The sequence below is a fragment of the Pogoniulus pusillus genome, chromosome 2 (genome assembly GCF_015220805.1).
Source record: "Pogoniulus pusillus isolate bPogPus1 chromosome 2, bPogPus1.pri, whole genome shotgun sequence".
Lineage (NCBI taxonomy): Eukaryota > Metazoa > Chordata > Aves > Piciformes > Lybiidae > Pogoniulus > Pogoniulus pusillus.
Genome location: NC_087265.1, coordinates 9,252,513 through 9,279,685, shown reverse-complemented (window position 1 = coordinate 9,279,685; position 27,173 = coordinate 9,252,513). Strand labels below are relative to the sequence as shown.

Genomic DNA, 27,173 nt, shown 5'->3' with positions numbered 1-27,173 from the left:
TACTGGCTTCTACATCCTTTCCAAATGTGACATTTCCAAGCAGGTCTGTAACGGCAGTCTCAAAGGATCAGTGCAGTCCCCAGCACAGCCAAAGGACAACCTGTTGCCAAGCAACCAATATAAGTGTGCTGCTCAACATTTATTTCATTTGGAAAGGGACACATTCTTTAAGTACTTTAGCTACTGAGCACAAAGAGTTTTCCAGTTGTTTTTCCAGAGCTGTGCACACATGTAAAATAGCTAATTTGAACAAACAAATGTTCAATTTAAAGAGCAGGTGCCAGAGAAACATGTGCCAAAGTGAAGGTTTGAAGCTCTGTCACAAGTGTTTCAGCCCTTTCTAACACCAGTGCCCTAAATTTGCCTCTTTGCTTTTAGGCCATGGTCTAGATGACTGGATAGGGCTGGGTGCTAGGTTGGACTGGATGATCTTGGAGGTCTCTTCCAACCTGGTTGATTCTACGATTCTATGATTCTAAACAGCACATGCAAACAGGCTGCCTTAATAGCATCTATGTGGCAGAACTGCCTGCAGAGTTCACCAGTGTTTGTTGGTCCACTCTCTTTTGAAGAATGCTCTATCATAGTTCTCACACTGCTACAAGAAAATATCTTCTCCCCAATAAACAAAGGCCAGAACTGGACCTTGACTTTCCAGCCTGAAGACTCCAAATCTCAGATTCTGTAGTCATTTCAGAAAAGCAGCTAAATAGCTTTGGAAAAAAGCATTTAATGCTCTCCATCTAACATATCTTTCACTTTACTGTTTGTCCCGGTAGCAAAATAAAGCCCGTGTCTGTGTATCTGAAATCAGCCCTGACCCAAATAGCCTCTAGCTAAATTGTCCTGAAGGAGTAGTTCACCACATTTCCCAGTTTAAAACCACACAAATAGAAATTGGGTAATGCACAAAAAACAAACAAACAAAAAAAAAAAAACCCAACCAAAAAAACAACCCAAAAAAACTCAACCAAACTCAAAACCAACCAACCAAAAACAAAACCAGAATGCAGTTTGGTTTCTAATAGCCATAATAAATGCACATTTTATTGCATGTGATCTTAAAGACATGTATGCCATTCATAAGTGTCCTGAGGCAGGTGGGACATGTCATCTTAATGTATGTCCCATCTTCCTCTACAGAGGAGGCTACATCTGGCTGGGAAGAAGCCTGTGTGCATTTCATTTCTCCTTCCTAGCAGATGTAGCAAATACATTCATTGACTGATCTCTTTTAGTTGTTTCCAACCAGCTTTGTGGTCTTATTCAAATGCTGCAGGGTGGAAATTTTTGTGTATAGCCCAAGAATGGCTGCACTTCAGGTCTTAATATGGGCCCCAAAATGGTAAAACATAGCTTGCAGTTGCCCCAGACTTGCATGTTTCCTTTTGATTGTGGCATGACAGATAGCTCAGCTCTGTGTAGGGCCATCTGACATAGGTGCAGGGTTTCATAGCTCCTGTTAGCAATTCCTGCACCTGTGTGTCACATGCCAGAAATTCACAACCAGGTGGAGACAGATAGCAAGGACCATGCTACAAGCCATTGTGTTGCACTAGGACACCAACTCAGCATAGAGACTGCAAGGCTTGCCCAAAGCATCAATGAAGGTGTCCTGTTTTTCAAACCATGCACTCAAAGTAAGTAGGGCACCAGGTAGCTGAAGATGTTTTTGTTTGAGGCCAATGATGGTCTTTCTACTGCTGATCCACTGGATCATATTGGATATAGATAGATGCCTTATTGTCCCTTTGATCAAGTGAAATGGATACAAACACTGCCTTTGAGTGGTATGATTTCCAAGTGATGGATTTGGTTAAATGAAAGGCAGTGTGGGAGTACTGCACTGTTTGCAAGCTAAGCTGTGTCTTGGGAGCAGCAACTAACAACTATATCTTTTTTTAGAGCTGAGAAAAGTAAAGCACAGTGATGAAGAAATGTTGCTTGTTTCTGCATGGTAGCTTGCAGCTATGCTGACTTAAGAAACTGGGTGTCTTAGACTATCCAGATACACAAATATCTTCCTGCCCCTCTTCTTCACTAGTATCTCTACTTTCTATATTTAAATAGGGAATTGTCTTCCAGACATCTCTTTACTGAAGAGTTCACCGTAACTCTTTGCCTTATGTCTACGCATTCATGGGATTCATGGCACACAATTCCCACGGCTGAATAAATGCTTCTTTCTTTTCTCTGCTGTTGTATAAGCAGAAGCATTGCCTGCCCACTGGCTAACGGTATAGTAATAGATGATAAAACTGATCACAGCTGTCACATTTGAGTACAAGAGAGCAAATTTCCTGCTTAACCATGAAAAGATTGGTTTTCATTTTGAGATGAAAATAACTGCTGTTTTCAATACCATGGTTTGGGTCTGCCCAAGTGAACTACTGGCTGTCCTCTTTTAGTTAGAGAATGTTGTCCCAAAGCTCCTGTTTCCTGTTTCTTTTGAATATTCAGTCTTTGGTGATCATACAAATCAGAGAATCATGCTATCAAGCAACCAGCCAATGTCATAAGGAGTTGACTTGAAGAATAACTCTTAAGGTTAACTAACCAAATCAAAAGCAGACTTAATTAATGAGTGAACAAGAAAGGAAATGCAAGAGTCCAATTTTATTTTAATCAGGTCAAACAAAATAACAAAGGAAAAGGATGAGACAAAAGAAACTACTTGTTTTCAAACTGTTTGATTTCAAGTTGAAAGATTCACAACAGCATTTAGTTTTCTAAATCAGCATTTTGTTTCACTGAAAACAAAATCATCCAGAAATCAACCAAGAAATTCTTAACCTGCTTTCACAAGAAGACACCATGTGAGTAGCATACAAAAAAACTACAGAGGAAATAAAGAGAAAAATATGACACAAATGAAAAACAAGGGTATCTTGAGGAAAGTGTTATGCTAAACTGAGTAAAGGGCAAAACCACAAGATGCAATTTCACAGAAAATCTGACCTACCTCCAGTTAAGCTCCATTTAGGATGCAGAAACTGTTTGCCATGTTAGCTAGTGAACTCCATTAGCATTAATTACAAAGGTAATCTGAGCCATTCTCCTGCCAGATCTTGAGCCAGCTCAAGCTGTACCAGTGAACAGAACCATGTGTAAATATCCCAAGTGAACCAATAATGAGAACGGGGAAATACAGTGCAGAGCACATATTTGGCTACAGTTCAATATTTCTGTGATAGTTTGTTTTAACCTAACTCTAAAGAAAATGCAAGGGAAAGTAAAGAGAGTAGTTGAGGAGGTATGAGTGTCTTCCAGGGTTATATTATATACTCTCTATAAATTATTGCAGAATCTAAGAGAGAGAGCAGCATATTTAATAGCTTTATTCCAATTCAATTTTATTGAATGATTTTCAACTATAAACAAGTTTGTGTTTTAGATTCTGTGTAAAATAAATCCCTTCATAGTGTCACTATAAGCATACATTTTCCCTTTGCTCTCAGTTAGCTGTAGTTTATGCATTAACAGAGGCCTTCTGCTAGAAGCCTTTGTTCTTCTGGAGAGCCACTCCTCTTGGATTTAGGCTCCCTGGTTGGCCACTGTACCGAGCTCTCCTGATAAAACAGCAGGTGGATCTGGACAGCAGCCAAAGTTGCTGAACCAGGGACAGGAGGCATAGTAGCAATTACACAGAAAACATTTTCATTGAAGGAGTATTCCTCCTTTGATACTTCAGAAATGAAAATTGATATTCATAGCCACATTCTACCTAAGGAATGGCCTGACCTAAAAAAGGTAACAAGAATTTAGATATTCAGTGCCTTATGTTATTGGCAAACAATTCTACCAATGTCATTTTTGAAAGAACAACAAATGAAGGCTTTTGTTACAAATAGCTCCAGGGGTTTGGCTAATTTGATTTATTTTTTTTTCACTTCTGTTTTAAATAAGATAAATAAGCAACTATTAGACAAGATTGATGTTACCTAAGACAAAAGTCATTCACATTTTAGACCCACAGGCATAGAAGTCATTAACTTCACTAGGAGTGGGGTCACTCTGAATACATTTAATTGATGATGATGACAATGGTTTTACTAATATCTGTTTTGGTTTTTTTCTGTAAAGAAACAGCATAGTGCACTGAAATTACAAAATCTCAGTTGTCAGAACATTGAGGCTGTAAGTCATCCTGTCTTAAATTTTAGTCTTAAGTGGTGTTATTATTCAGTGATATAGGTGTGGTTTTGTTGAGTAATAATTTTCATGATCCTGTAAAAAGTATTGGAGAATGGAAAGTATCATTCAGGTTTTCATGTAATAAATCTAATCCTCTTCTTATTTCAGATTATCAAAATCCATGTAGTCATGTAATTCTGAATTAGGTTTCAGAGTTATTGCCTAAATAATTAAAATCACAACTCAATACAGAGATGTCTGATTGCTTTTTGACTCACTCCAGTAGTGTGGTCTTTCCACATCTTCAGTACAAATGCTACTGACACAGGTCACATGAAATTATCTTTATGTATAGTTTATCTATACCCGTATATAAACTTATTTATATAAACATATTTATTTAAACAGTAGCTATCCTGGAAATATGATTGCAATCATATTTCCAGGATAGCTACTGTTTATAAGTCTTTAATGTTTCCATTTATGATAAAAGAACTGAGTAAAAGAGAGAAGACCTGCATTGTTGTTTTTCCCCTTGCATTCCCCGTGCCTGACAGTAGCGTGGAACCGTTTGATTTCATTGTTCCTGCGTTTGCCCTTAAAAGAACACCATCATTGCAGCCATGCTCTTAGGCATCTGACACACCAACTGAGAGTGTGTTTTACACTGAACAGGTCCTTCACTTAATTATTTTGAGGTTAATGATGGTTGTATGTATTTTAAAAGAGCAATGAATTCACTGAGACCAAATCACCCAAAGAATCCCTTGATGTTCACAGACATACATCAAGATGAAATTCACAGCTGTTAGAGCCTGTAGGCCAATGCTGCATTCATTTAAATACTGATTAAGAGCCAAATACTAAATTTTTTAAAGTTAATTTCCACCTGCTAGTTTTTATTTCCTCTATTCTGAAGAAGGAGTGATTCAATGGTTTATTAATAGAGCTAGGACAGAAGATGACTCTCAGAGTTCTCTTGAGACCTCTGAAAATTTAAGCCATTAACATAGTCCTCTACATCTCATGCATGGAAAGCCAATAAGGCAATCCTAATGCACACACAGGGCTACACTTTTCTTTCTTTTTTCCCAAACTTATAAACACTGAACTTGGAACCTAGAAAATTATATGGTCGAGATACTGATTTAAAAGCTTATGACCTCAAGTATAAAAACTTGTTAAAATAAATGAAATAAGGACTGTCAATACATCCAACTAATAATTGAGAGGAAGAAAGAAGAAAATTAGTTCAAAATTAGATGAGTGAATTTCTCTGTTGTCTAAGTGCTGCTTGAGTACCTCTAAGGTACTAGTTTCGTGCACAGCTTACAAGTGAAGTTAGCAGGAAACTAATGAAAATGTAAAAGTTCTCGTTAAGTGCCATTCACAAAGTTTCCCCTAAATTTAAATATTATTTTAATATATAAACCTATTAATTGCTAAATTTAAACAAAATACACATATCTAAACATGGCTAAATAAAACATACACAGCCCCAGTTAGAATCTCTGATTGCCTGAAGTCAGGAGGCTTGGCTCTGCACGGCTGTGTTAGGAAAGCTCACAGTGGCATTAAGTAATGATTTGTTTTCACAGCAAATTCAGAACAGTACTAAAATTGTTTACACATCAGTGAAAGGAATGTCAGCTCTTAGTTTCTCTTGAAATGTTTCTTTACAGAAAAATGGGAATATTTCTGAACATAATTCTCAGTCTACTATGATATTTCAAGGTTTCATCTATTTCTAATTTGATGGCTTATGAAAGTAACATCAAATCAGCATCTTTTGTAGGTTTGGGGAGTTTTGCATAAACAATTTTGAATCTCTCTGAAAGAATCAATGAGCCTCTAGGCTTCTCTTTTTTAGCTTCTCTTGGCTGTTTAAATATTAATACAACAGACTGACCTTCAGTCTTGCTGCTGAATCATGGATGCTGAAAAGGGGAATCAATATGTCTCTGTGCTAATGATTAACTGATCACAGATTGGAAAATTGTCAGCTCAGTTTTCATATTGCCAAGCGCTTGATTTAAATTTTCTGTGTTAAAATAATTCCAGTTAGAACCTCAATACAGGAAGCAACTTTTAAGCACTTTGAAATCAATTGTTGAAGTTACTTTAAGCTAAAAGTTCAGAGCTACAAACACCATTAGTCCAGTCTATAGTTAAACTTCATCACTTCTCCTTAAGCCAATGAGGCTACTCATAGGCTGAAAGCTGAGCATATGCATGTTTCTTCTGAATGAGATACTGCTGGGTTTTAAGAACTAAGAGGCTTAATGCTATTGCAGAGTGCTAACTAGCAATGACTTTTTCTTTTTTGTTTCACAGAGATATGGATATGGTGGATGGGTACAGCTGGATCATCACTGCAAGGTCTGGGCTGTTTGGTGCTGTAAGATGATCTTGTGTGTATTGTCATCAGGAACACAGACTCACAGGAAATCTATTCAAAAGCAGTGGCAATAAGATTGGCCATGTCTCTAATGAAGTTTTCTCCAGAGGTCTATCTTCTATGAAGTAACATCACTCTAAATCCTCATATACCTCAGCAGAACTTACTGCTTAAACTCATGTTTTCTTATGTGAACCAGCATCCATTTTTCATCATCATCTCATTTTAACATTTGGAATGGATAGCTCTAAGGAATTCTTTTCAACCTAAAGCAGATTACATGTAGATTTTTTTTTTTTGTTAAATGCAGTCATCTGTATGAGAAGCAAAATCAAAAGGAACTAGTATTTAAAGCAAAGAAATATGAACATATCTTTGTATCTCAGTCAAGGGGAAAGAGCAATTTTTGTAACACAATAAGGAGAACAAGTAGCAGAACAATAAGGACAATCCATAGATTTGGGGACCATTATGTAGAAAAGTAGAAGAATGAAGTTTATTGGCAAGTAAAAAGCAGACTGGATCCAGAACTGGTTTCTTATAGGCTTGATTCTGATTTCACTCAGAGTAAACCAAATCTGCAGTAATTTCAGTGGCATTCACAGTGACACAACAATGTACAACAAATGTTGCAAGTTGTCATTTGATAAGAGCATTAAAAAATTGCCAATATTAGTGGATTTTTTACAGGTGAACACAAGGATCCCCCTGTACATTGCCATTTAAGTTAACTGTACCAGCACATTTAAAGGCTGTTACCTCTGTTACCACAAAATAACTTTGTCAGTGTTTTATCTCTGTCTATCTCAAACACTGTCACAGCAAGCCACTTTCTTCCCAAACCTGTCAGGTCCCTACTCTTAGGAGCCTTTCTGGGAAGTCTGTCACTGCAATTGGCATCAACCTCTGGAAAAAAAAAGGAGCTTAGAAAGATGACATTAAAAGGAGGTCTCAGGAGAAGTCAGTTCAGTTTCCACCTCACTTCATATGTACCTGTCCTAACTGAAAAACTTAATCTGTGTTTTTTTGCAACACAAATGTTGTAAATTGTGCAGATACAGAAGGGATAAAAGGAATGTAAGTTATTAGCCAAATAATTCATCTAAAAATGGGGCGGGGGGAGGGGACAGAAAAAAACAAAGGTTGTATAGATAAGAGCACAAAGAACAATGTGTGTATAGTAAGCTGCACGAGAAAAGATGTGAAGTTAAGAGCAGGAATAGCTGAACAAGGAGTGGTCAGCACATAACCCAACTGAAGTATGTTGTCATTCTGTAACATGCAAGGCTGTGCTGCCGAGTACCTAACAATCATTTATGAAAAAGGACCAGAGAATATGAAGGCTGGGACAGAGAATGAGGAGCAAATATGCTGAAATTTCAAATCTGAGACTAAGCAGGCACAGGAGGGGAGAACAAGCCACCTGCTGAAAGAAATGTGGATTGCACAGCTTCTGAGATAGATGGCAGGTGCAGGAAGGAGAGAATGGTTGGAGGCGTTTTAAGCAGCTTAGCTGTTTGTTACAGGTCTGATACTAAAATTCCTCGCTAAAAATAGTTTGCAAAGGAACTTTGTGGCAACTCAATAGCAGTCTTATACACTCTACAGGGAATTTTGTCTAGCCTACTTCTGTCTGAAAAATGTTGCATGAAAGAAGTGCACAGCAAAATAAAGTTGTGTTCAGATGTGTGAGGCTGGGGAATTTAAATTCTCAGATTAAAAACAAAAAAGGCAAAGCTTCTGACCCTGTGAAGAAGCATCAGGGTCATACTGGAAGAAAATAGTTACATGTATTTCTAGGGAAGTGCAGTTTGGGATGTGATTGAGTGTTTTAGTGATGGGGTAATTTTACATGTAGCTTGCTAAACCACATCAGACTTAAATGTCTCAATTTCCACCTAAATTTATTAAAGCTTCGAGTATCAGATAATGCTTAGAATGGGATGGGAAAGAACAGAATAGAATAGAAAGAATTATTCATCTGTGCCTTTAGAAACTTGTGTTAAATTGGCAGATAAAAAATTGATGGCTTTTATTATATTTTCAGCACTGTATGCATTCCTTTGGAACCTGAAAAGAAAATATTCCTGATCCATGTTTCATTCTTACACCTGCAAAAAACTCTGAGAATTGTTTCCCAGAGAGGTGTCTAAGTAATTTTTCACTTCTAAAATATCAGTGCAGATTAGTGGCAGTTTCTAGAGGCTTTAGCAGTAAGACAGACGTTCACCAGATCCTTCTATCAACACATAGACAAGCATGAATCTATTGGGATGATCATGTTTGATTTTCTATATAGTCAGTCGTTGCCAACACACAACTGCTGTGAGCTCAGCCTTGACCTGTATGTGTTCCCAAAGAATCAGTTAATGCAAATAAAAACTGCAAACTGACAACTAATTCTTCAACGAGAATAGCTCATGGCTTGTTATACACAAACCCTGTTGCAGGTTTATCTCAGCATTCAGATGCAAGCACTGCCAAGCTGCTAGTAAAACTACAATCTGTCTAATACTGTTTTAATATCAGCAGAAGAAAATACACATGAACAAATGGGCTGAGCTGCTATGCCTTAGCTGTATCTAAAGAAAGAATTAGGATTCTGTCCACAGAAATACTCTCAGTAGTAAGCCAGTGAAGTCCACACAACCTATTCATGTGATCGGATGCTGAGTTCTACTTTGTCTTTTCATCTACTCACACCCCAAATATTTTTAAGCTTTTTGGGCTATATGCAGCAATGTGCTAATCTGTTTTAAATGGCCAGAGTAAACCTTTCTGCCAGGTTGGAAAATTAGTTTTACAGGAACCTGAAGTGTTCTACCAGAGGATCGGGACCCTGTAGTGTACTGACTGTAGTATTTCAAGTCATTTTCACAACCTCTGATACAGCTAACAAGTAACTTGACAGTTTGCCAAGGCAGCACAGTTAGATTTCTGGAAGAGAGCTTTAAAATATTCATTAAAGCAGTATATTTGTGAATGATGTATGAAGTTCATAACAAATTCAAGGTTAAGGACAGTCTGACTGGAGGAGGGGACAGAAACCCAGCTCTGTGAGAAGCAGTGAAATTTTGTTAGTTATTTCTGCTTTAGTATACTAATAGCTAACATTCTGACTTAGACATGATCCTAAGTAAACCAGTTATGTGAGGAAAAATAAAGTGTCCTTTGGAGAGACAGAATTCCTTTCCCAGAAGGGTCAGAAGTGCCCTGTACTTAGCTTTTGATTACTGTGAGGGTGAAAGAATAGCTGCAGTGTTTTCTCAGTCCAATACATGTGCTGCATGACTGCACTTACCCACTGCAAACACTCAGGGTGGTGTGGCTCTTCTAACTTTCATCATTTCCATTTATCCCTATGGTAGCCTGAAGCAACCAAGAACTACTCAGGCCTTGCAATTACTGAGGAATTGTATCTCATCAATTTGTGCAAATGGAAGGCAACATAAAGACTGTTTTGTCTGTCTTTACAAGTCCATAGAATCACCTGGATACCTACAACTATAGCAGACAATATACTTTGCTTGAAGTGGTGACACTGTGCCTCTTTGGACAGCCAACAAATCAACCAACAATTCAGTTTAAAAAAGAAGCTTCTGTATTTATAGTTAAACAAACAGTATTAAATTTCATGACCTTGATAATATTTTGGACTTTGTAAGTTTGGGAATTGGGTAGCATATGGAGAGAGTACCAAACTAATACAGGTGATGGTTTAATACTGCATTTAGGTGTTTGGTTTTCTTCTTTGCATTATTAAAAAATCTTCAATCTTTTCTTACAAAACATAATCTGAATACAACATAATAGCTCTCCTTTTGTTTCATTGTCACTGGTGATATGAAACAACTGTTAATTGTAACAGAGTTGCACAATTATTTCTGTAGTTACTAGGATCATCACACCCAAGGGGAAAATTTAGCACATATTTAATGAGAGCGTTGTTTTGAGGTCAAAATTTGATTGGAGGATAAATTTGTTTTGAGGTACCTGATGCCTTTTCCAAAGAAATGTAAAGTGATAGACACTGCAAAAGAAATGTGGGGAGGTTTTATTATGAGGAATTAAATATGGACTCTAAATGACTTATATTAATGACTCATTTTAAATAGTCTTTGATTAAAAATACCTACTGAATAAAAATAAGAGAAAAAAATCTGTCAATGAATATCTGTAGGGAGCACAATATACTCAAGGGACTATAAATTAGCATGCACTACTTTGTCACATTTGTAATATATGAAAATGTCATTTCACAGGGACAGGCAAAGATGATGAAGGATGGAAAGGTTTTTAGAGTTATTCAAGAGAACTGCTGGGACCCAGAAGTACGGATTAAAGAGATGGACGTGTCAGGTACCTCCATAAAGAACTGAAATCACTGTGTCTTATTTAGAAGAATGGCAGCTTCTCTGTTAGTGCATCTAAAGGTCCTCAATAACAATACCACAATTAAAAGGCTTAGCATACTGCTTCATTAGTTTAAATCTGTTGAAAGACAGTGAAAACTGATAGGCTTTATACTCAGACTCAAATGGGATATGTTCCCATTTGAGTAGCAATTCATTCCCCACATGGCCTCATTAATTTTGGTGGGACTTTTAAAGAAGTATGGAAGTAGTTGACATAAGTAGGGATGACTGACTTTAGATCTGAAAAGGCAGCACACAATCCAGAGTCCTGCATCTGGGGAGGAATAATAAACTGCACCAGTACAGGCTGGGAGGTGATCTGCTGGAAAGCAGCCCTGTGGAGAGGCACCTGGAGGTCCCGGTGGATAACATCTATGGCACAGCAATGTGCCCTTGTGGCCAAGAAGGCAAATGGGATCCTGGGGTGTATTAGGAAGAGTGTGTCCAGCAGATCAAGGGAGGTTCTCCTTCCCTTCTACTCTGCCCTGGTGAGACCTCATCTTGAATACTGTGTTCAGTTTTGGGCTCTCCAGTTGAAGAGGGACAGGGATCTGCTGGAGAGGTACCAGCGGAGGGCTATGAGGATGATTAGGGGACTGCAGGGCATGGCTTATGAGGAGAGGCTGAGGGACTTGGGGCTGTTTAGTCTGGAGAAAAGAAGACTTCGAGGAGATTTGATAAATGTTTATAAGTATCTGAAGGCTGCCAGGAAGGGGGGGACGGGCTCTGCTCACTGCTCCCTGGGATAGGACAAGGAGCAATGGGTGTAAGTTGCAGCAAAAGAGGTTCTGACTCAACACAAGGGGGAACTTTACTGTAAGTGTCACAGAGCACTGGAATAGGCTTCCCAGAGAGGTCATGGGGTCTCCTTCTCTGAAGACTTTTAAGGCCTGTCTGGATGTGTTCCCCTATGATCTGTGTTAGATTGTATTGTCCTGCTCTGGCAAGGGGGTTGGACTGGATGATCTCCTTGGGTCCCTTCCAACCCCTAATACCCTGTGATCCTGTGATGGGACAGCATGTTAGGAGATACCTTGGGTCATTATCCTCATGGAAGTTTACTGCAAAGCATAACATAGGCTGATCTGGGAGCTCAAGAGCTGTCAGGCAATTTATGTAAACAAAATTTAGATGATTTTCAACTACTTCATTTTCACCCTGGAGATGCAGAATTTCAAACTCCAATTATTACACATTTAGTAATGATAACAGTAGAATGTCTTTGCAAGCTCTCTGAAATGTGCTGCCTTGACTAGACTGTAATCATTCCCTGAGTTAGCTCAGGGATTTTGAGAATTACCACATCATTCAACCACAGTGTGGATCATAAATAGCCTGTGGGCATCTTTCCCTTTCAGATACTTCCCTCAATGCTAATGGCCAGTTTCTATAGAACAATTCTGCCCATCTATTTGCTGTAGACAAAGGCAAAACACAGGAGCAGGCTTTTAAAGATTTTTGCACCAGCTTCACAGAAAACAACATTTATCATAAAGCAAACCCCATGATATTTCTCCACAAACAAAAGAATGGTAACTTGGTGTTAAAAAAAAAAAAAAAAATTAGAAGTCTAAAACTTTGTATTACAGCACCATCTGGTGACTTGTGCCACAAAAATGCCTCCTTTTATTACAGCACTTCACAAATACAGGTATCAGCCAATTAAGTCTAAAAAAGAGTCTTAGTATTTTTCATTCTTGGTATTCACATAATGACAAACTGTGGGCCACGTTCCTCTTTTTCAGGCTGCAAAGCTGTACCTACTTAGTTCAAAGACAGTTTTCTGTATCACAGTCCAATATAGGTTACACTCAGAAATTTAACCTTTGAACACAGCTTAATTTTGAAACAAGGATGCAAGGAGGCTTCCAGCTGGGTAAAACTAGTATCAGTCACTGTAGGGTATAATTAATTCAGAGAGACCACTTACAGCTTGGTTGTTAAAAAGCTTCGTTTGTGCAATCCCCAAGAAATCTTGCTTCTTATATGAGATGGTAGCCAAAGTACCAGAGACTAAACTTGTTCTTATAATCGTATGTCCTACATCTATTTTGTATACAAACTTGTGCCTTGATCCACTCAATAAATCAAGCTATCAAGGTAGTTCAACAAAACAAGATGTAAGTTAATTAGCATCATACATCTATGATAGATCACCATAGTTTTGTGGGAGAAAATCTTTCAGTTAATCCTAGCTGCCTTTTATTATTATTTTCTCCTTTGTAAAATTCTCTGAAGAGGATATAAAGTTGAGGGCTTTTTCTGCTGGTTCTTCTTTCTAAAGCTAGCATCTAGGAATGTTCAGCTTTGAAATCTACCTAATTTGCTCGAAAGTGTAAAGATAGATCAAAACTAGTTACACATCTTATTGTGGAAAACATGAATGTTCTCAAACATGCTAATCAAGTGTCCCATAGCATACTGGTGGATAATACAACTTCAACTGTACTTTGTGTATATGAAATTTGGTAGACCTAATCCTTAATGCCAAACCATTTCTGCTGTACATATAAATCAGATTTTGCAAGACAGATGCCTGAGTCTGCTTCCCCTCTTGTTTCCTACTGAAAACACTGAGAAGAAGGATAAATAATTTTGTTACCATTTGAGTGCTTTGACAAGGTCTTAGAACAAAATCTGCTACTGGTTCTTCTGCCATTTTTTGAATTAGTTGTTTCATTACTGAGAGTCAAGTTACATTTTTTACAGCACAACAAGATATATGCATAAATATTAGAATCAGACCTAAAATTAAAACAATACTAAGAAAACCAAAAGAGAAAACAGAACAAAACTGTTTGGTATGTATTTAGTGAAGTTCTAATTACTGTTTCTTGTTTCTGCTGTTATTAGTCTGCTAGGATTGTTGTGTTCATTACTGTAACCTGTCACACCCAGAGTTATGGATGGTATAGATTTGAGTTTGAACAGAAACCTAACATCATAGATTTGGTTCTCTTTATTGCTAACATTAAAATTATTTCTAAAACCCAACAGATTTTCTTATACTGACAACCTCAGTAGTAGTGCAGACACAGGATGAATGGAAACTAATACAATATGGCTTTGGGGAATGCTTAGGAAAATGTTGTTTAACTACCACTGTTGGCATAACAGTTTGTTAATATGTGAGCTGATTTACATATTTATTTATTTTATGTGTGTGTGTATATATATATATAAAAATTTGACCCCACAATAACTTCAGCTAATGTGTTCTGTTGGTCTAACATCACATTCTTTTGAGTGAGAGTAACATTAAATTACTTTTAGTGAATTGTACATGTGCACACTAAATACTTCTACAATCAAAATACTTACTTCCACAAAGAACTTAGAGCAAATATGAAAGTGTTATTTTTTATTTCTACTTGGCAAAAATATTCCAGTCCTAATAAAGTGATATGCTACAAGAGTTATTACCACAAGGGAGGTTATTCTTCCCCTGTACTCAGCACTAGTCAGACCACACCTTGAGTACTGTGTCCAGTTCTGAGCCCCTCAATTCAAGAAGGATGTTGAGGTGCTGGAACATGTCCAGAGAAGGGCAACAAAGCTGGTGAGGGGCCTGGAGCACAAATCCTATGAGGAGAGGTTGAGGGAGCTGGGCCTGTTTAGCCTGGAGAAGAGGAGGCTCAGGGGTGATCTTATTACTGTCTACAACTACCTGAAGGGGCATTGTAGCCAGGTGGGGGGTGGCCTCTTCTCCCAGGCAACCAGCAATAGAACAAGGGGACACAGTCTCAAGTTGTGCCAGGGTAGGTATAGGCTGGATATTAGGAATAAGTTCTTCACAGAGAGAGTGATTGGCATTGGAATGGGCTGCCCAGGGAGGTGGTGGAGGCACCGTCCCTGGGGGTCTTCAAGAAAAGCCTGGATGAGGCACTTAGTGCCATGGTCTAGTTGATTGGATAGGGCTGGGTGATAGGTTGGACTGGATGATCTTGGAGGTCTCTTCCAACCTGGTTGATTCTATTATTCTATGATTCCTTAATCAGAAAAAACAAGATTCCATTCTCGCCACTATCAAATCAATGTTTCTTACCATTAAATCTTTTAACTTACACCTTACAAACCACAGTGCTTTCTCAAGAATTCCTATCATTTTACAAAAGAGAAATAAAATGATTCATAACTATTTTTTCTTACTCAGGAGTCACAGTCCAAGTCCTTTCTACAGTGCCTGTCATGTTCAGCTACTGGGTAGGTTCCGCCTAGCACATTTTATAAGTCATGTTACAATGTTTTAAACAAATTAAATGTATCCTCCTAGAAAATTAGGTGGCCTGAAGTAGTCACTGGAGCACTGAAGTAAATGGGGAATCATTCTGCTGTGAAAAAACAAAGACCAAAAAATAGTTGTCCACATATCAGAAGAGGCCACAGGGTGACCCAGCAAAGCTCCACTCTAGAGTACACTTGTTAAGAAAGAACGAGGCAAGAGAATTTCTTCTGGGCACCTTATGAGGATGACTGGAAACATGGAGAGCATGAATCCATGGATAGAAGACAGACAGATTCCATGAATGCTAGACCTGAACCAGTATTTTTTTCAAATTAAAAAAAAAAAAAAAAAGTGATATATTTGTGTTCTTGTCCCACTTTCTTTTAAGTGTAGCATGGAACTCATTGACCTAGAACACTTTGAATCTTGAAATTCAGTAGCAAAGCTAAATTAGTATGTTCCCTATATGGGAATCTTGAATTATTAAAGAAATTTTTAAAAAAAGGGGAGAGAAAATAAATCATGGCAAAATGCTGTTCTAAGCACACTTTCAACTTGGCTATTCAAATTATAACACGCTGAGATGCTGTAAGTAAACAGATATACTACACTAAAAATTGTTCTGTTAATCACTCACATAAGTAGTATTTAGATCTTTGTAATCTCTTGTTGGGTGGCATATCTTTAACATTTTATTCAATGGCAATATTTTCCATTAAATAGATATTGAGGGGAAAACAGGAAACTGATTGTATTGAGTATTGCAATTCCCTTACTGTGGCTGTTATCTCCTGCTAAATGTTAGGTGATTGCTCTAATATTCTCTGTAGAATTCTCATGCTCCAAGATCTCACATTTCTTACTTGTATTTCTTCAACTACAATAATTGTATAGTGAGATTTTTGCATTGGGATGAACAAAACTAAAGGACTTAGTGCCATGGTCTAGTTGATTGGCTAAGGGATGGGGGATAGGTTGGACTGGATGATCTTCAAGGTCTCTTCCAACCTGGTTGATTCTATGATTCTATGAATGTTTATACTTCAAGTGCTGCAGCAACCTCAGCCTTTTTACACTCCTCCTGAACAGTAAAAAAAACAGTAATTGATAAGATAAAGAGAAGAAGCAGAACTGCATCCAGAGGTTTTAAAACAAGGCAGAATTTAGCCCCACTGGTTTCCAGCTATTCAAAACTGTAAAGTAAATTTTAGTTTAAAACTTGTCTCTGAGTTGTTTGCCATGACATTTATCCAATATCTTCCACAGGTGATAACATTTAAGAACTCTATTTTAATCTACTCTTCTGCTTAATATCTCACCAGGCCAAACCTCAGGATACTTTAGATCTAGCCCAGATATTAAATAATGACTTAGCTGCTACAGTAAGAAAGTACCCCAAGAGATTTGTTGGCTTGGGTACGTTACCTTTGCAAGCTCCAGACCTGGCTGTGAAGGAAATGCATCGCTGTGTGAAAGAACTTGGATTTCCTGGAGTACAAATAGGGTCTCATGTCAATGAATGGGACCTGAATGCACCAGAACTGTATGATATTTATGCTGTGAGTAAATGTTTCTTTCTTTATTTTGGGGGATTCTGTGATATGGAATTCTGTCTAAATATACCTTGGAACATATTCAGTCAATTAAATTTACAAGTGCACTATTACAATGTAGCCTTATAATCTGCTAAGTGACCAGCTTTAATTATATATGCTAATTCAGTAGAGGACATAATGATAATATAAAAACATTCTGAAACATACTTTATAACAATTAATAACAACATCTTTTTATTATACAAGTTTTCACCACAGAGTTACCTTATTAGTGAGGATGTGAAGTATCAAATAAGGCATTTCTGTACTGTTTACTTTTGTGTTCAAGTCACTGTATCCAACCCTATTTAGATAGTTATACAACTCTCTGAGATTTTTAGAGATACCTATAAAACCAAAATCCCATATAGAATTAACCAAAAGTTCCAAAACTAATGTATAGGTTGCATTTAAATAGCCTGTGATCCAGAGGGGGATGGTCATTTGTCTAAAATCATGAGGTTTAATCAATATATATTTTGTATCTGTTTCATAGGTTATTATGGATGTCAGCTTGAAAGTGATCCATAGAGTTTATTTTTCAGAATGCTCAATTCAAGAATTCTGTCAGTGCAGCATCTGGACTATTTGTTTCTATGGCCATACACAATTAGTTATCAACTTTGACTCTTGAAGATTCATGCATTCACAGAATCACAGTATGGCTGGTCCAACTGCCTCCTGAAGCAGGGCCTCCTACAGCCAGATACCCAGGCCCACAGTTTTGAATATCTCCACTGAGGGGGACTCCACAACCTGTCTGGGCAGCCTGTTCAGTGCTCAGTCACCCTCACAGTAAAAAAAGTGTTTCCTCATGTTCAGAGGGAACTTTCTGTGTTTCAGTTTGTGCCCACTGGACATGACAGAATGGAACATGTTTCCATATTCTTTATACCCTCCTTTCAGGGATTTATATCCATTCATGAGATTCCCACTGAACCTTCTCTACTCATCAGGACTGAACAGTTCCAGCTCTCCACGTTTCCTTATAGGAGAGATGCTCCAGTCCCTTCATCATCTTTGGACTCTCTCCAGTACCTCCATGCCTGTCTTGTACTGAGATATCAATGTTGTATTGGGGATCTCTCTCTTACACTGCACATGATTCAGCTTATGTTTAACAGACATAGGAAGTAACCTCTATCACTTTTAAAAAGATCCCTGGATAACAAAGATGGTGAAATTAAGCTGTATTCGATCAAGCCACTTAGTGAATTGCTATTTTTCTTTTACAAATGTAGACAGCAATTACTCGCTACAATCCGAAAGTTGCAGCTTTATTTATGCGTGTATGGGTAAATAAATCCAAAGTTTTCAAATGTGTGATAATCTCCTTAGCAACAAGAGGAGGTCCAGAAATACATCTGACAAAACGAAGCTGTTAAATCTTGGTTAAGCATATGAATAACTCTGGTAGCTATCTGTGTAAATTTAAGCACATAGTTAAATTACTCAGTCACGATCAGCGTCCTATATTGTTCTTCTGTTTTCCTTTTCAAAGATGTCAGTAGTTTGGGAAAATTAATATACTTGAGTGGAGATGGGTTACTGACTAGAAAAAAAGCCTAGATTTTGAACTCTTAGGGTGAACTAACAATACTTTAGACTTTTTTTCTAAGCAGGTAGAGAGCCAAAGAGGACAAGGAATACTGAATGCAGCTGGAAAAAATCTGCAAATCCACCCTAAAATAGTTCTATAAAACATTGTGAGAATTTATCCTCACAATGTTTAATATTAGTATTAAATATGTAACAATAAGTATATAATGTTAATGCTTAATACATGTGCAATGAATCAAAAGAATGGTAGTTAGAATTGAGTTTCAAATTGCAGGGTGACTGACAAATAGCTAAAAATCCATTTTCCTACTGCATTAATCTGAAGAACACTTGGCTTATTATGAAAATATTATCAACAGTGTTCCAAATCCTGTAGTCTCAAAAACAACTGTGAAACTGAGTGAGGACTTCCTGATAGGCCCACAGGAGTAAACATAATCAACTATAACTTATAGCTCTTAGATCTGGGCCTATTTTCATAACTCGTACTGATTCTCAGTACGATTCTGCAGGTAATCTTTAAGGAATTAAGATGGATTTTGATATGATTATTAGCTTTAGTTTTTTTCTTTTTGTTGCAGGCTGCTGAACAATTAAATTGCTGTCTCTTTGTGCATCCCTGGGACATGCAGATAGATGGAAGGATGTCCAAATATTGGTTTCCCTGGCTAATAGGTGAGCGCATATTTACTTTGCTTAATCTATATTTATGAGCAGTCACTTGATCGTGCCCAGAAGATTGTTGCAAAGGTACAGAGTAGAACTGCATTATTTTTCTATCAATCTCTTTTTTTCTTTTAATGAAGTGCTATGATTAAATCTGCTGTGTAAGTTAAGCAGTCTTTTGGGTTTAGCTTGTTTAGTTTGTCTAACTTTTTAATACCTAGAATTAAAATTATTCAGACTGTCAACATAACCTAGTGTTCTGTTTTGCACTAAATATAAAGAGCAGATGACTAGGGAAAAGTGAATTGCCTCTGAAATGAGCTCCTCAAAAATACTGTGAGTAACTGAAGGAGTAGGCAAGGCAAAACCAAACACAACTTCTTAAAATTTCTTGAATTATTTCCCAGAAATGGGTTGATCAGAGAGAAAATAAATCTAAGTTCACATCAACAATAGCTGAAACAAGATGCACTTTGAAAGCTCCCTATAGATGTAGGGAGTTATCTAGTTTCTGGTTTTTTTTTTCTCATCTGCTAGGTAAATCAGAAAAACATTGAGTAACAGGAGGTAGATCATACAGGTACTTGGAAATGTTTAGACTTGATTCTACCCTCACTTTGGTTTGAACTGTTTTGTTTTGCATGGTTTTGTACTGCCTCCAATAGAGGTGTTCTGAAAACATATGCAATATACATAGAATATACAAAATACACTGGAAAAACTTAGTGTCCCAATTACAAATGCATTATCTTAAAATAAAATCAATTAATGTTACTCAGAGCAGGCTCAGACCCACAAGTTTTAAAAGAGACTAAAATCATTACATTTACTTAACCAAGTATTATTAAAGATTTTCTTACTAAGCCAAATAAGGTTTTGTATCTGAGTGTATGGTAAAACATTAAGGAAGGACAACCTTTTCAGCTGGATAGGTTTTGTTTCCCTACAGAAGGGGGGAAGTCAGTTCCTAATTTCATAGAATCATAGAATCAACCAGGTTGGAAGAGACCTCCAAGATCATCCAGTCCAACCTAGCACCCAGCCCTATCCAATCAACTAGACCATGGCACTAAGTGCCTCATCCAGGCTTTTCTTGAAGACCTCCAGGGACGGTGACTCCACCACCTCCCTGGGCAGCCCATTCCAATGGGAAATCACTCTCTCTGTGAAGAACTTCCTCCTAACATCCAGCCTATACCTTCCCCGGCACAGTTTGAGACTGTGTCCCCTTGTTCTATTGCTGGTTGCCTGGGAGAAGAGGCCACCCCCTATCTGGCTACAATGTCCCTTCAAAGGACATTTCAAGGTGGACATCTGCAGTTAGTCACCTAATTGGATTCTAAATATGTTAAGTGTTGGGAATCACGTTCGGTGGAGCGCTATGGGAAGATGACTCTTTGTTCACCAATATGGTTAGATGGTCAAATCCCCTTTATTTCCGTGATACAGTGACTTATATGCATTCTAGCAAGAGGCGTGCTCAGCTTAAGATTGGTTACAGTCAGAGGGTCCAGGGTTACATGTAAGGTGTGCATAGGTTAACTTATCACAACATTCTAAGGGTCAGCCTCCCAGACCACCCACTCCAGCCCCCTTGGTTATCTAGTCTCTGCCCACTGCAGCTGTGTGTGGGGTGCTCAGTTGTTTACATCTCGATTTCCTAGCCTCGCTGGGAACCAAGGACGTTCTCAGCGCCAGTTACCCATGTTTATGACTTTATGTCCTCGACTGGTGAGAAATTCTTCCACAATTCCCTCTTTTTCTTTTTGAGCAACCCACACCTGGCTAACTACCTTAGTTAAGCTCTTCTTAATGCAAGCAAAGACAATACAAGCGCATAGCAGAATTATTATGAAAATGACAAATAGCCGTAAGCCTTCTCCTAATAAGCTGCTTAACCACCCCGGGATTGTCCCAAACAGGTTCTGCCACCAGTCATCAAAAATCGATGTTTCCTTCTTGATCTTATCAATACGGCCTTTCTACCAGGTTATACTCTTGTGAATGGACTCACCATGATCTGATAAATTCAAACAACACATCCCTTCGAAGTCCTGGCAGCCGTGTCCTTGGGCTAGCAAAAGAAAATCAACGGTTCCTCGATTTTGCAATAGGGCATGATGAAGGCTATTTTGATCAACCAATAGTTGTCCTAAAACCTTTGTGGTGACGTTGGCTTGTTTTGCTGACCAACACGCGAGTCTCTCTAGCTGTACTAATGCTTTTCCAGCTGCTCCTCCTGGTAGAAATACAGCTAAGGCAACACGAGCAGCTGTGGATAACAATTGAACGTTGTCATTGCAACTAGGACTCAATTTTAAAGATCACTTAGATTGGTGTCGGGCTAGGTCCCTGAGCTGACTAAGATGAGGGGCAAACATTGTCAGTTTACCCAGATAACATGGACCTCCATAAACGTTCTTGGTATGCCTTGCCAGGCTCTATCACCACAAATAAGGAACACACCAGTGGGAAGTGCCTTAGCGGTTCTGTTGTTCCACAACAGATGACCTTGGCCCCTTCTTGATGCTTTGACACCATAACACCAATTGTTTGCTCCAAAAGCACCTAAGGGTCTAACATGGGCCTTGTCACTGTCGTTTGAACCGCAGTGTCTGCCCTCATTGCTAAGGAAGTTATCATAGGCTGTTTAACACAGGGGTGAATGGTGCAGCTACAAATCAACAGTGCTGCAATCAAAAGGAATAAACCTGTTAGAGCTTTCATCAGTAGCATTAGTCTGGCAAGCTAACAACCCAAGCTTAGCTAACAATCCCAAAAGCTATTTCTGCAAGCGACAGTAAGCCATTCGTTCAGAAACCCAAAAGTGCAGACGAACATCACAGTCACAGGAGAGTGCAGGTGTGCCACGTCTGCGCTGGCTCTGTGTGGCAGTCGACGCTGCAGTCTCGCAGATCACTCAGCTGTTGAGTATTCTTCTCAGACTCCCATAGTTCTGGATTCACTCGATGTTCTCATTACACTCCTTAGCTATGAGCTGTGTCTGACTATTGTGCTTAAGAACTACAGACCTCTAAATACAATACAAAGATATGCCCTAGATGTTACTATCAGTCTATTCTACTTAGGCCTTTTCCCACAGTTCTTCATCTGCTTTCAGAATTTAGGGCAGTGTTTTTTTTTTTTTTAATCTCTTTCAGGGCCCTTGCAAGAGAAAAAGTCACATTGCCATCTTATGCCAATTTGAGTGGGCTTTGGCCTTTACAAAGCTGTTAAACTGAACCTATTCCGTTAAACCACAATCACTGAAAACTCGTAAAAATACCCAAATTCATTAGCCATGGTCCAAACCTTAAAGATCCATACAAATACAATCATCATGTCAGTGCTTCTTTCTAGTCCTTTCACAGTTCTGCCATCTGAGCAAGACTTCTGCTCACTTTAGGAAAAAACAGGTTGGTCATAATCAGGTTGGTCTTCATCAAGGCCTGTGAAAATAAATGGTCAAACACAAGCAGATACAAGAACAAATGCAGACACATCCATTGCCTAGGCTAGCAGATCCACTGGCCTAGTCTGTATGCTGTGATTAGAAAAATCCCGAAAAGGAAAAGATTTCTTCTGCTATCCTACTGTCCTCTAACCCATATTCCCCTTTTCAATAATGCCTAGATGTACCCAAGAAAAACATCCCATAACATCCTTATGTCCTAAGTTCCCAAAACTACAAACCCTTAGTCTTAACTTATCTTACCCTAAATATCTATCAGCTATAGGAATTTCAAGAAAAGCAAAGAAAATCCAAGAAGATAACAATACCATGGTATTCTCAGAAAAGGGGAAAGTCAGAATTGTCACAAGGCTCAGTTCATGCAATTAGCAGCTGTTCCAGTAAACTTCTATGCTAGTCCTGTCTTTATCTGTTATTGGGGGAAGGAGCTGACTGGCATTAGCCTACAAGCTCTATCATTCCCTGTTCCTAGTCCAGAATCTGGTTAGTGACTTGCAATGTGGATCTCAGTGCCTACACCCTCGCTGTGAGAGGCAATGCATCTGAGTTCTAGTCTGTCCTGCTTGGTGCCTTCTGTGTCTGTATAAGTTTCCACCCATGGTCAGTGGCACTGGCATCTCTGCTATGTCCTAGCAATCTCCCTCTTTTTCTTTTTGCCACTGAGCAGGGAGTGCAAAAGTCATTGCTGCCTAATCTGTAGAAGGAATTAACCAGTAAGGTGACGATAAATACCCCAGCCAGGAACTATCAGCTATCATTTCGAGTGCAAACTGTTATCATCAGGTGACTAAAAAATACACCTGTGCGTGTCCATGCCTGTAACAGGGGCAAAAATGGTCCTAAGTCATCCTCGTCATTCTTGCTATCATTTCCATAAACTGTCTGACATCTGTTTTCAGTAGCACAGTATCACAGTACCATCAGGGTTAGAAGAGACCTCATAGGTCATCAAGTCCAGCCCTTCACCACGGGGCTCAAGGTCAGACCATGGCACCAAGCGCCACGTCCAACCTTGCCTTGAACAGCTCCAGGGCACCAGGGACGGCGACTCTACCACCTCCCCGGGGAGCCCATTCCAGTATCCAATCAGTCCCTCAGTGAAGAGCTCTCTCCTCGCATCTGGTGTTGTCTAAACAGCTTCGAGGCTTCGCTGCCTCCTAGCAAGGAAAAAAAAAAAATCCGTAAAAGAAACAACGGGCGGGGGGGGGGGGGGGGGGGGGGGAACGGGGCCCCGCGGGCCCTCCACAGGTGGCTAGAGGGGGGGGAGGAGGAGGGGGAGGAGGAGGAGGGGGAGGAGGCCAGCAGCCGCAGCGCCACTTTTGTCCTCGGCCCTCCAGCTTGCCCAACCCCCAGCTGTTGGTCAGCCACCACTTGCTGTTTCCGTCCTTCTTTCCCCCTATTACCTATCCTTAGTACATAATACGAAATCTACTCTGAAAACTTCCAAACTGCCGTCCTCCCTCTCAGGCTCTTCAAGACAGACAGAGAAAAAAGGCAGAGGTGAAGCTGTGAGCTATCGAACTGCTAATCTCCCTGTAGCCATACAAACGCAAATTGACTAAACTCCGAAACGACCCAAGGAAACCCACAAATCCTTCCCACCCCACCGACCCCTCAGCATCCCCCTCAGTCCCCCAGCTGTTGAAGACTCGCGGGAGACCCCTCGGCTTTGGGATGCGGTCCGTCGGAGATGGGCGGGCGTGCGGCGGTGAAGGGGGCGGATCTGAAGACTGTTCCGCCGAGCCGCGGGAAAGGGAGGGTCCCGAGCCGTGCGGTGCGGTCGCGTCTGCCGTCGGTCCATTCTCTTTACCGTCCGTTCCTCTGTACCTTCAGTAACGTCTTTTACCGGCTGAAAACTAAAAGTCTGTGTCCCGTATCGCATGCAGTCATCCGCGGGGACGCGCGGGCTACAGCGGCAGATTCGACACAGTACACACAGCGGCAGGCAGCCGCCCTCCGCGCGGCAGGGCCGAAAACTTTTCCAAGCTGAGAAGCGATTGTAACTGGCTGCCGGCGGGTCGCTGCGGGCAGCCGCCATTATGGGTGTGTCAGTGAGTCGCTACGGGCAGCCGCCATCATGGGTGTGTCAGTGAGTCGCTACGGGCAGCCGCCATCATGGGTGTGTCAGTGAGTCGCTACGGGCAGCCGCCATCACGGGTGTGTCAGTGAGTCGCTACGGGCAGCCGCCATCATGGGTGCGTCAGCCGCAACTCAGTCCCAAGCGCATCTCTCCCAGCGCTCCAGTTAGACCGATCAAAAAGTCCTTAGCTTTCTACGTGCAGCCCACAGAGCTGAAGCAAGACGAGATGTCTCTCGGAGACTAAGACTCGTCAGCGGGGACAGAAAACAAAGTCATTCACATAGTGATAAACAATTGCACACGCCCAGTTCTTCTCGGGGGCTTGCAAATGCTTTGCAACGAACAATCAGCAGAGAGTTGGTGTGGTCTGCATGCCTCGCGGCAAAGTTGTGTACTCAGAGCGGCTCGCAGGCTCTGCTTCAGTCACAGATGGTACTATAAAGGCAAATCGCCGGCAACCTTGTTGCGAACCGCGTATTGCTCCTGCGGTCAACGTGGCTACAATCGGGCTACCGGGCGCGGCTCCAGTAGGGAAGGAGGGCGGAGGCGGGCGCGCGGCGGGCGACACGGGTGCCCGCCGGGATCGTACGGCACGCTCATTTTCAACTCCGCCACAGAGCTGGCAACCTTCCCAGCCACGCCTTTAACGGAAGCAGCTCTGCCGAGACCGAAAAACCGAACCACGGAGCCTTCGTTCTTCGGGGCGGGGGTGGAGGAGAAACCTGGCGCCGCGCACGCGTCAGAGCTGTTCGGAACGGCTGGCAGAGCTAGGAGAAGTAACAGGAAAGCCACCGCCGCCGTGTTTCTTTCGGCTTCCATCTTTAGTAACGCGCGGAGCACCTCCCGCCGGGCGGGACTTAGCTGGCGGGGCGACTCAAAGTCTGTTCCGTTGCTAAGAACCGCGTCCCACAGTGCGTCTCCGACCTCCCGCTGCACTTCGATCTTAAAATCACGGGAGGCTCTTTACTCGCATGACCCTGCGCATACGCCCGGGCCAGCAGCTCTCAGAGCTCAATGTCCGTCGAACTTCTCTCACGAGATAAATACGCCAGCAAACGCAGTGCCCCAGCAAATCCACCGTGGGCCTTACCTGCCTTACACACGGGCTGTTCACTCCGGAAATGAACGTCCAGACTACTGCCACCTCGGGGCAGCGCTACCCGGCCCAGCGGCACCGAATGACGCTTACTCTCTCCGATACGGAGAACGTCCCACAAGTTGATCGGACCCCTCTGTCTTCGGGCCAACCCTCCGGCCCCCAACGCAGTCTCACCTGCGGCCGGCTTGTGTCCTGACTCCTCTGTTCGAGCGCCAGATGTTGGGAATCACGTTCGGTGGAGCGCTATGGGAAGATGACTCTTTGTTCACCAATATGGTTAGATGGTCAAATCCCCTTTATTTCCGTGATACAGTGACTTATATGCATTCTAGCAAGAGGCGTGCTCAGCTTAAGATTGGTTACAGTCAGAGGGTCCAGGGTTACATGTAAGGTGTGCATAGGTTAACTTATCACAACATTCTAAGGGTCAGCCTCCCAGACCACCCACTCCAGCCCCCTTGGTTATCTAGTCTCTGCCCACTGCAGCTGTGTGTGGGGTGCTCAGTTGTTTACATCTCGATTTCCTAGCCTCGCTGGGAACCAAGGACGTTCTCAGCGCCAGTTACCCATGTTTATGACTTTATGTCCTCGACTGGTGAGAAATTCTTCCACAGTTAAGTGTACTGAAACTGAGGCCTGATGTAGGAACATAAATTGATGTTATGTTCCTAATACTGGGCATCCAAATTACCCCATGGAAAAAAGACAGACAGGTTGTTTCTAAACTGCAGGAACTGGCACCATGTCTTAACTAAACCCTAAGTATGTGCTGGAATATCCACCACCACATTTGCACCACTTTTAACACAGAATAAATACAGAAGCAAAGGTGAGAGGAGAACTTGGCATATTCCAGACTTGTCTTTGGGCTAGGCTATCTGGGGAATGAAACCTGTACTGTGCAGTTCAGGACACAGTCAACCTGCCTGCCAGCTTTCCTAGTGAGGCAGGATAAAAAGTGGGCTTATAATTCAGAAGTCCTTCACTCTGTGTCCTTATTTCAGTTAATTAATGTTCAGGTCCAGGTTCCTCTAATGGAAAAAATGCAGCTGCTCTGTAACTATTATTTTTCACTAGGCTCAAGGCTAATTGAAGAAAATGAAGATAACATTTAAAACTCATATAGGGGAAAAAAATGAATACAATAAAGCTTGCTCTTTTTTTTTTTTTTTTTTTTGGTTCTTAGGCATGCCAACAGAAACAACCATGGCCATTTGCTCCATGATTATGGGAGGGATTTTTGAAAAATTCCCTAAGCTGAAAGTTTGCTTTGCACATGGAGGTAAGGAATATAAGGAATATTACTGAGTGAAACACAGATTCACAGATTGCATTGGTTTGGAAGGGATCACCTCAATGGTCGTCTTGTCCAACCCCCTTGCAGTGAGCAGGGACACCTCCAACTAGATCAGGCTGCCCAAGGCCACATCAAGTCTCATTTTGAATGTCTCCACATTCCTGGACAACACCTGCTTTTCAGTTCAGCCTGGTACAATTGTATTTTCTGGTATGCCCGTTAATAGCGTCAC

The 27,173-nt window shown here is 40.6% G+C and overlaps 1 protein-coding gene across 10 annotated transcripts in view; it reads left to right on the top strand.

Annotated features, from left to right (window-relative positions):
- Window positions 1-27,173, top strand: part of ACMSD (aminocarboxymuconate semialdehyde decarboxylase) — a 59,166-nt gene that overhangs the window by 21,264 nt on the left and 10,729 nt on the right. For 7 of the 10 annotated variants that reach the window (XM_064155976.1, XM_064155955.1, XM_064155992.1 and 4 more), the window contains 5 exons: window positions 6,469-6,513; window positions 15,101-15,150; window positions 16,495-16,731; window positions 18,909-19,002; window positions 26,831-26,926. In XM_064155976.1, the coding sequence (XP_064012046.1) occupies window positions 6,469-6,513; window positions 15,101-15,150; window positions 16,495-16,731; window positions 18,909-19,002; window positions 26,831-26,926 (522 nt within the window). Of the gene's footprint in view, window positions 1-3,652; window positions 3,751-6,468; window positions 6,514-10,794; window positions 10,892-15,100; window positions 15,151-16,494; window positions 16,732-18,908; window positions 19,003-26,830; window positions 26,927-27,173 lie in introns of those variants that run through there. The other 3 variants (XM_064155944.1, XM_064156001.1, XM_064156009.1) reach the window with 3 other exon arrangements.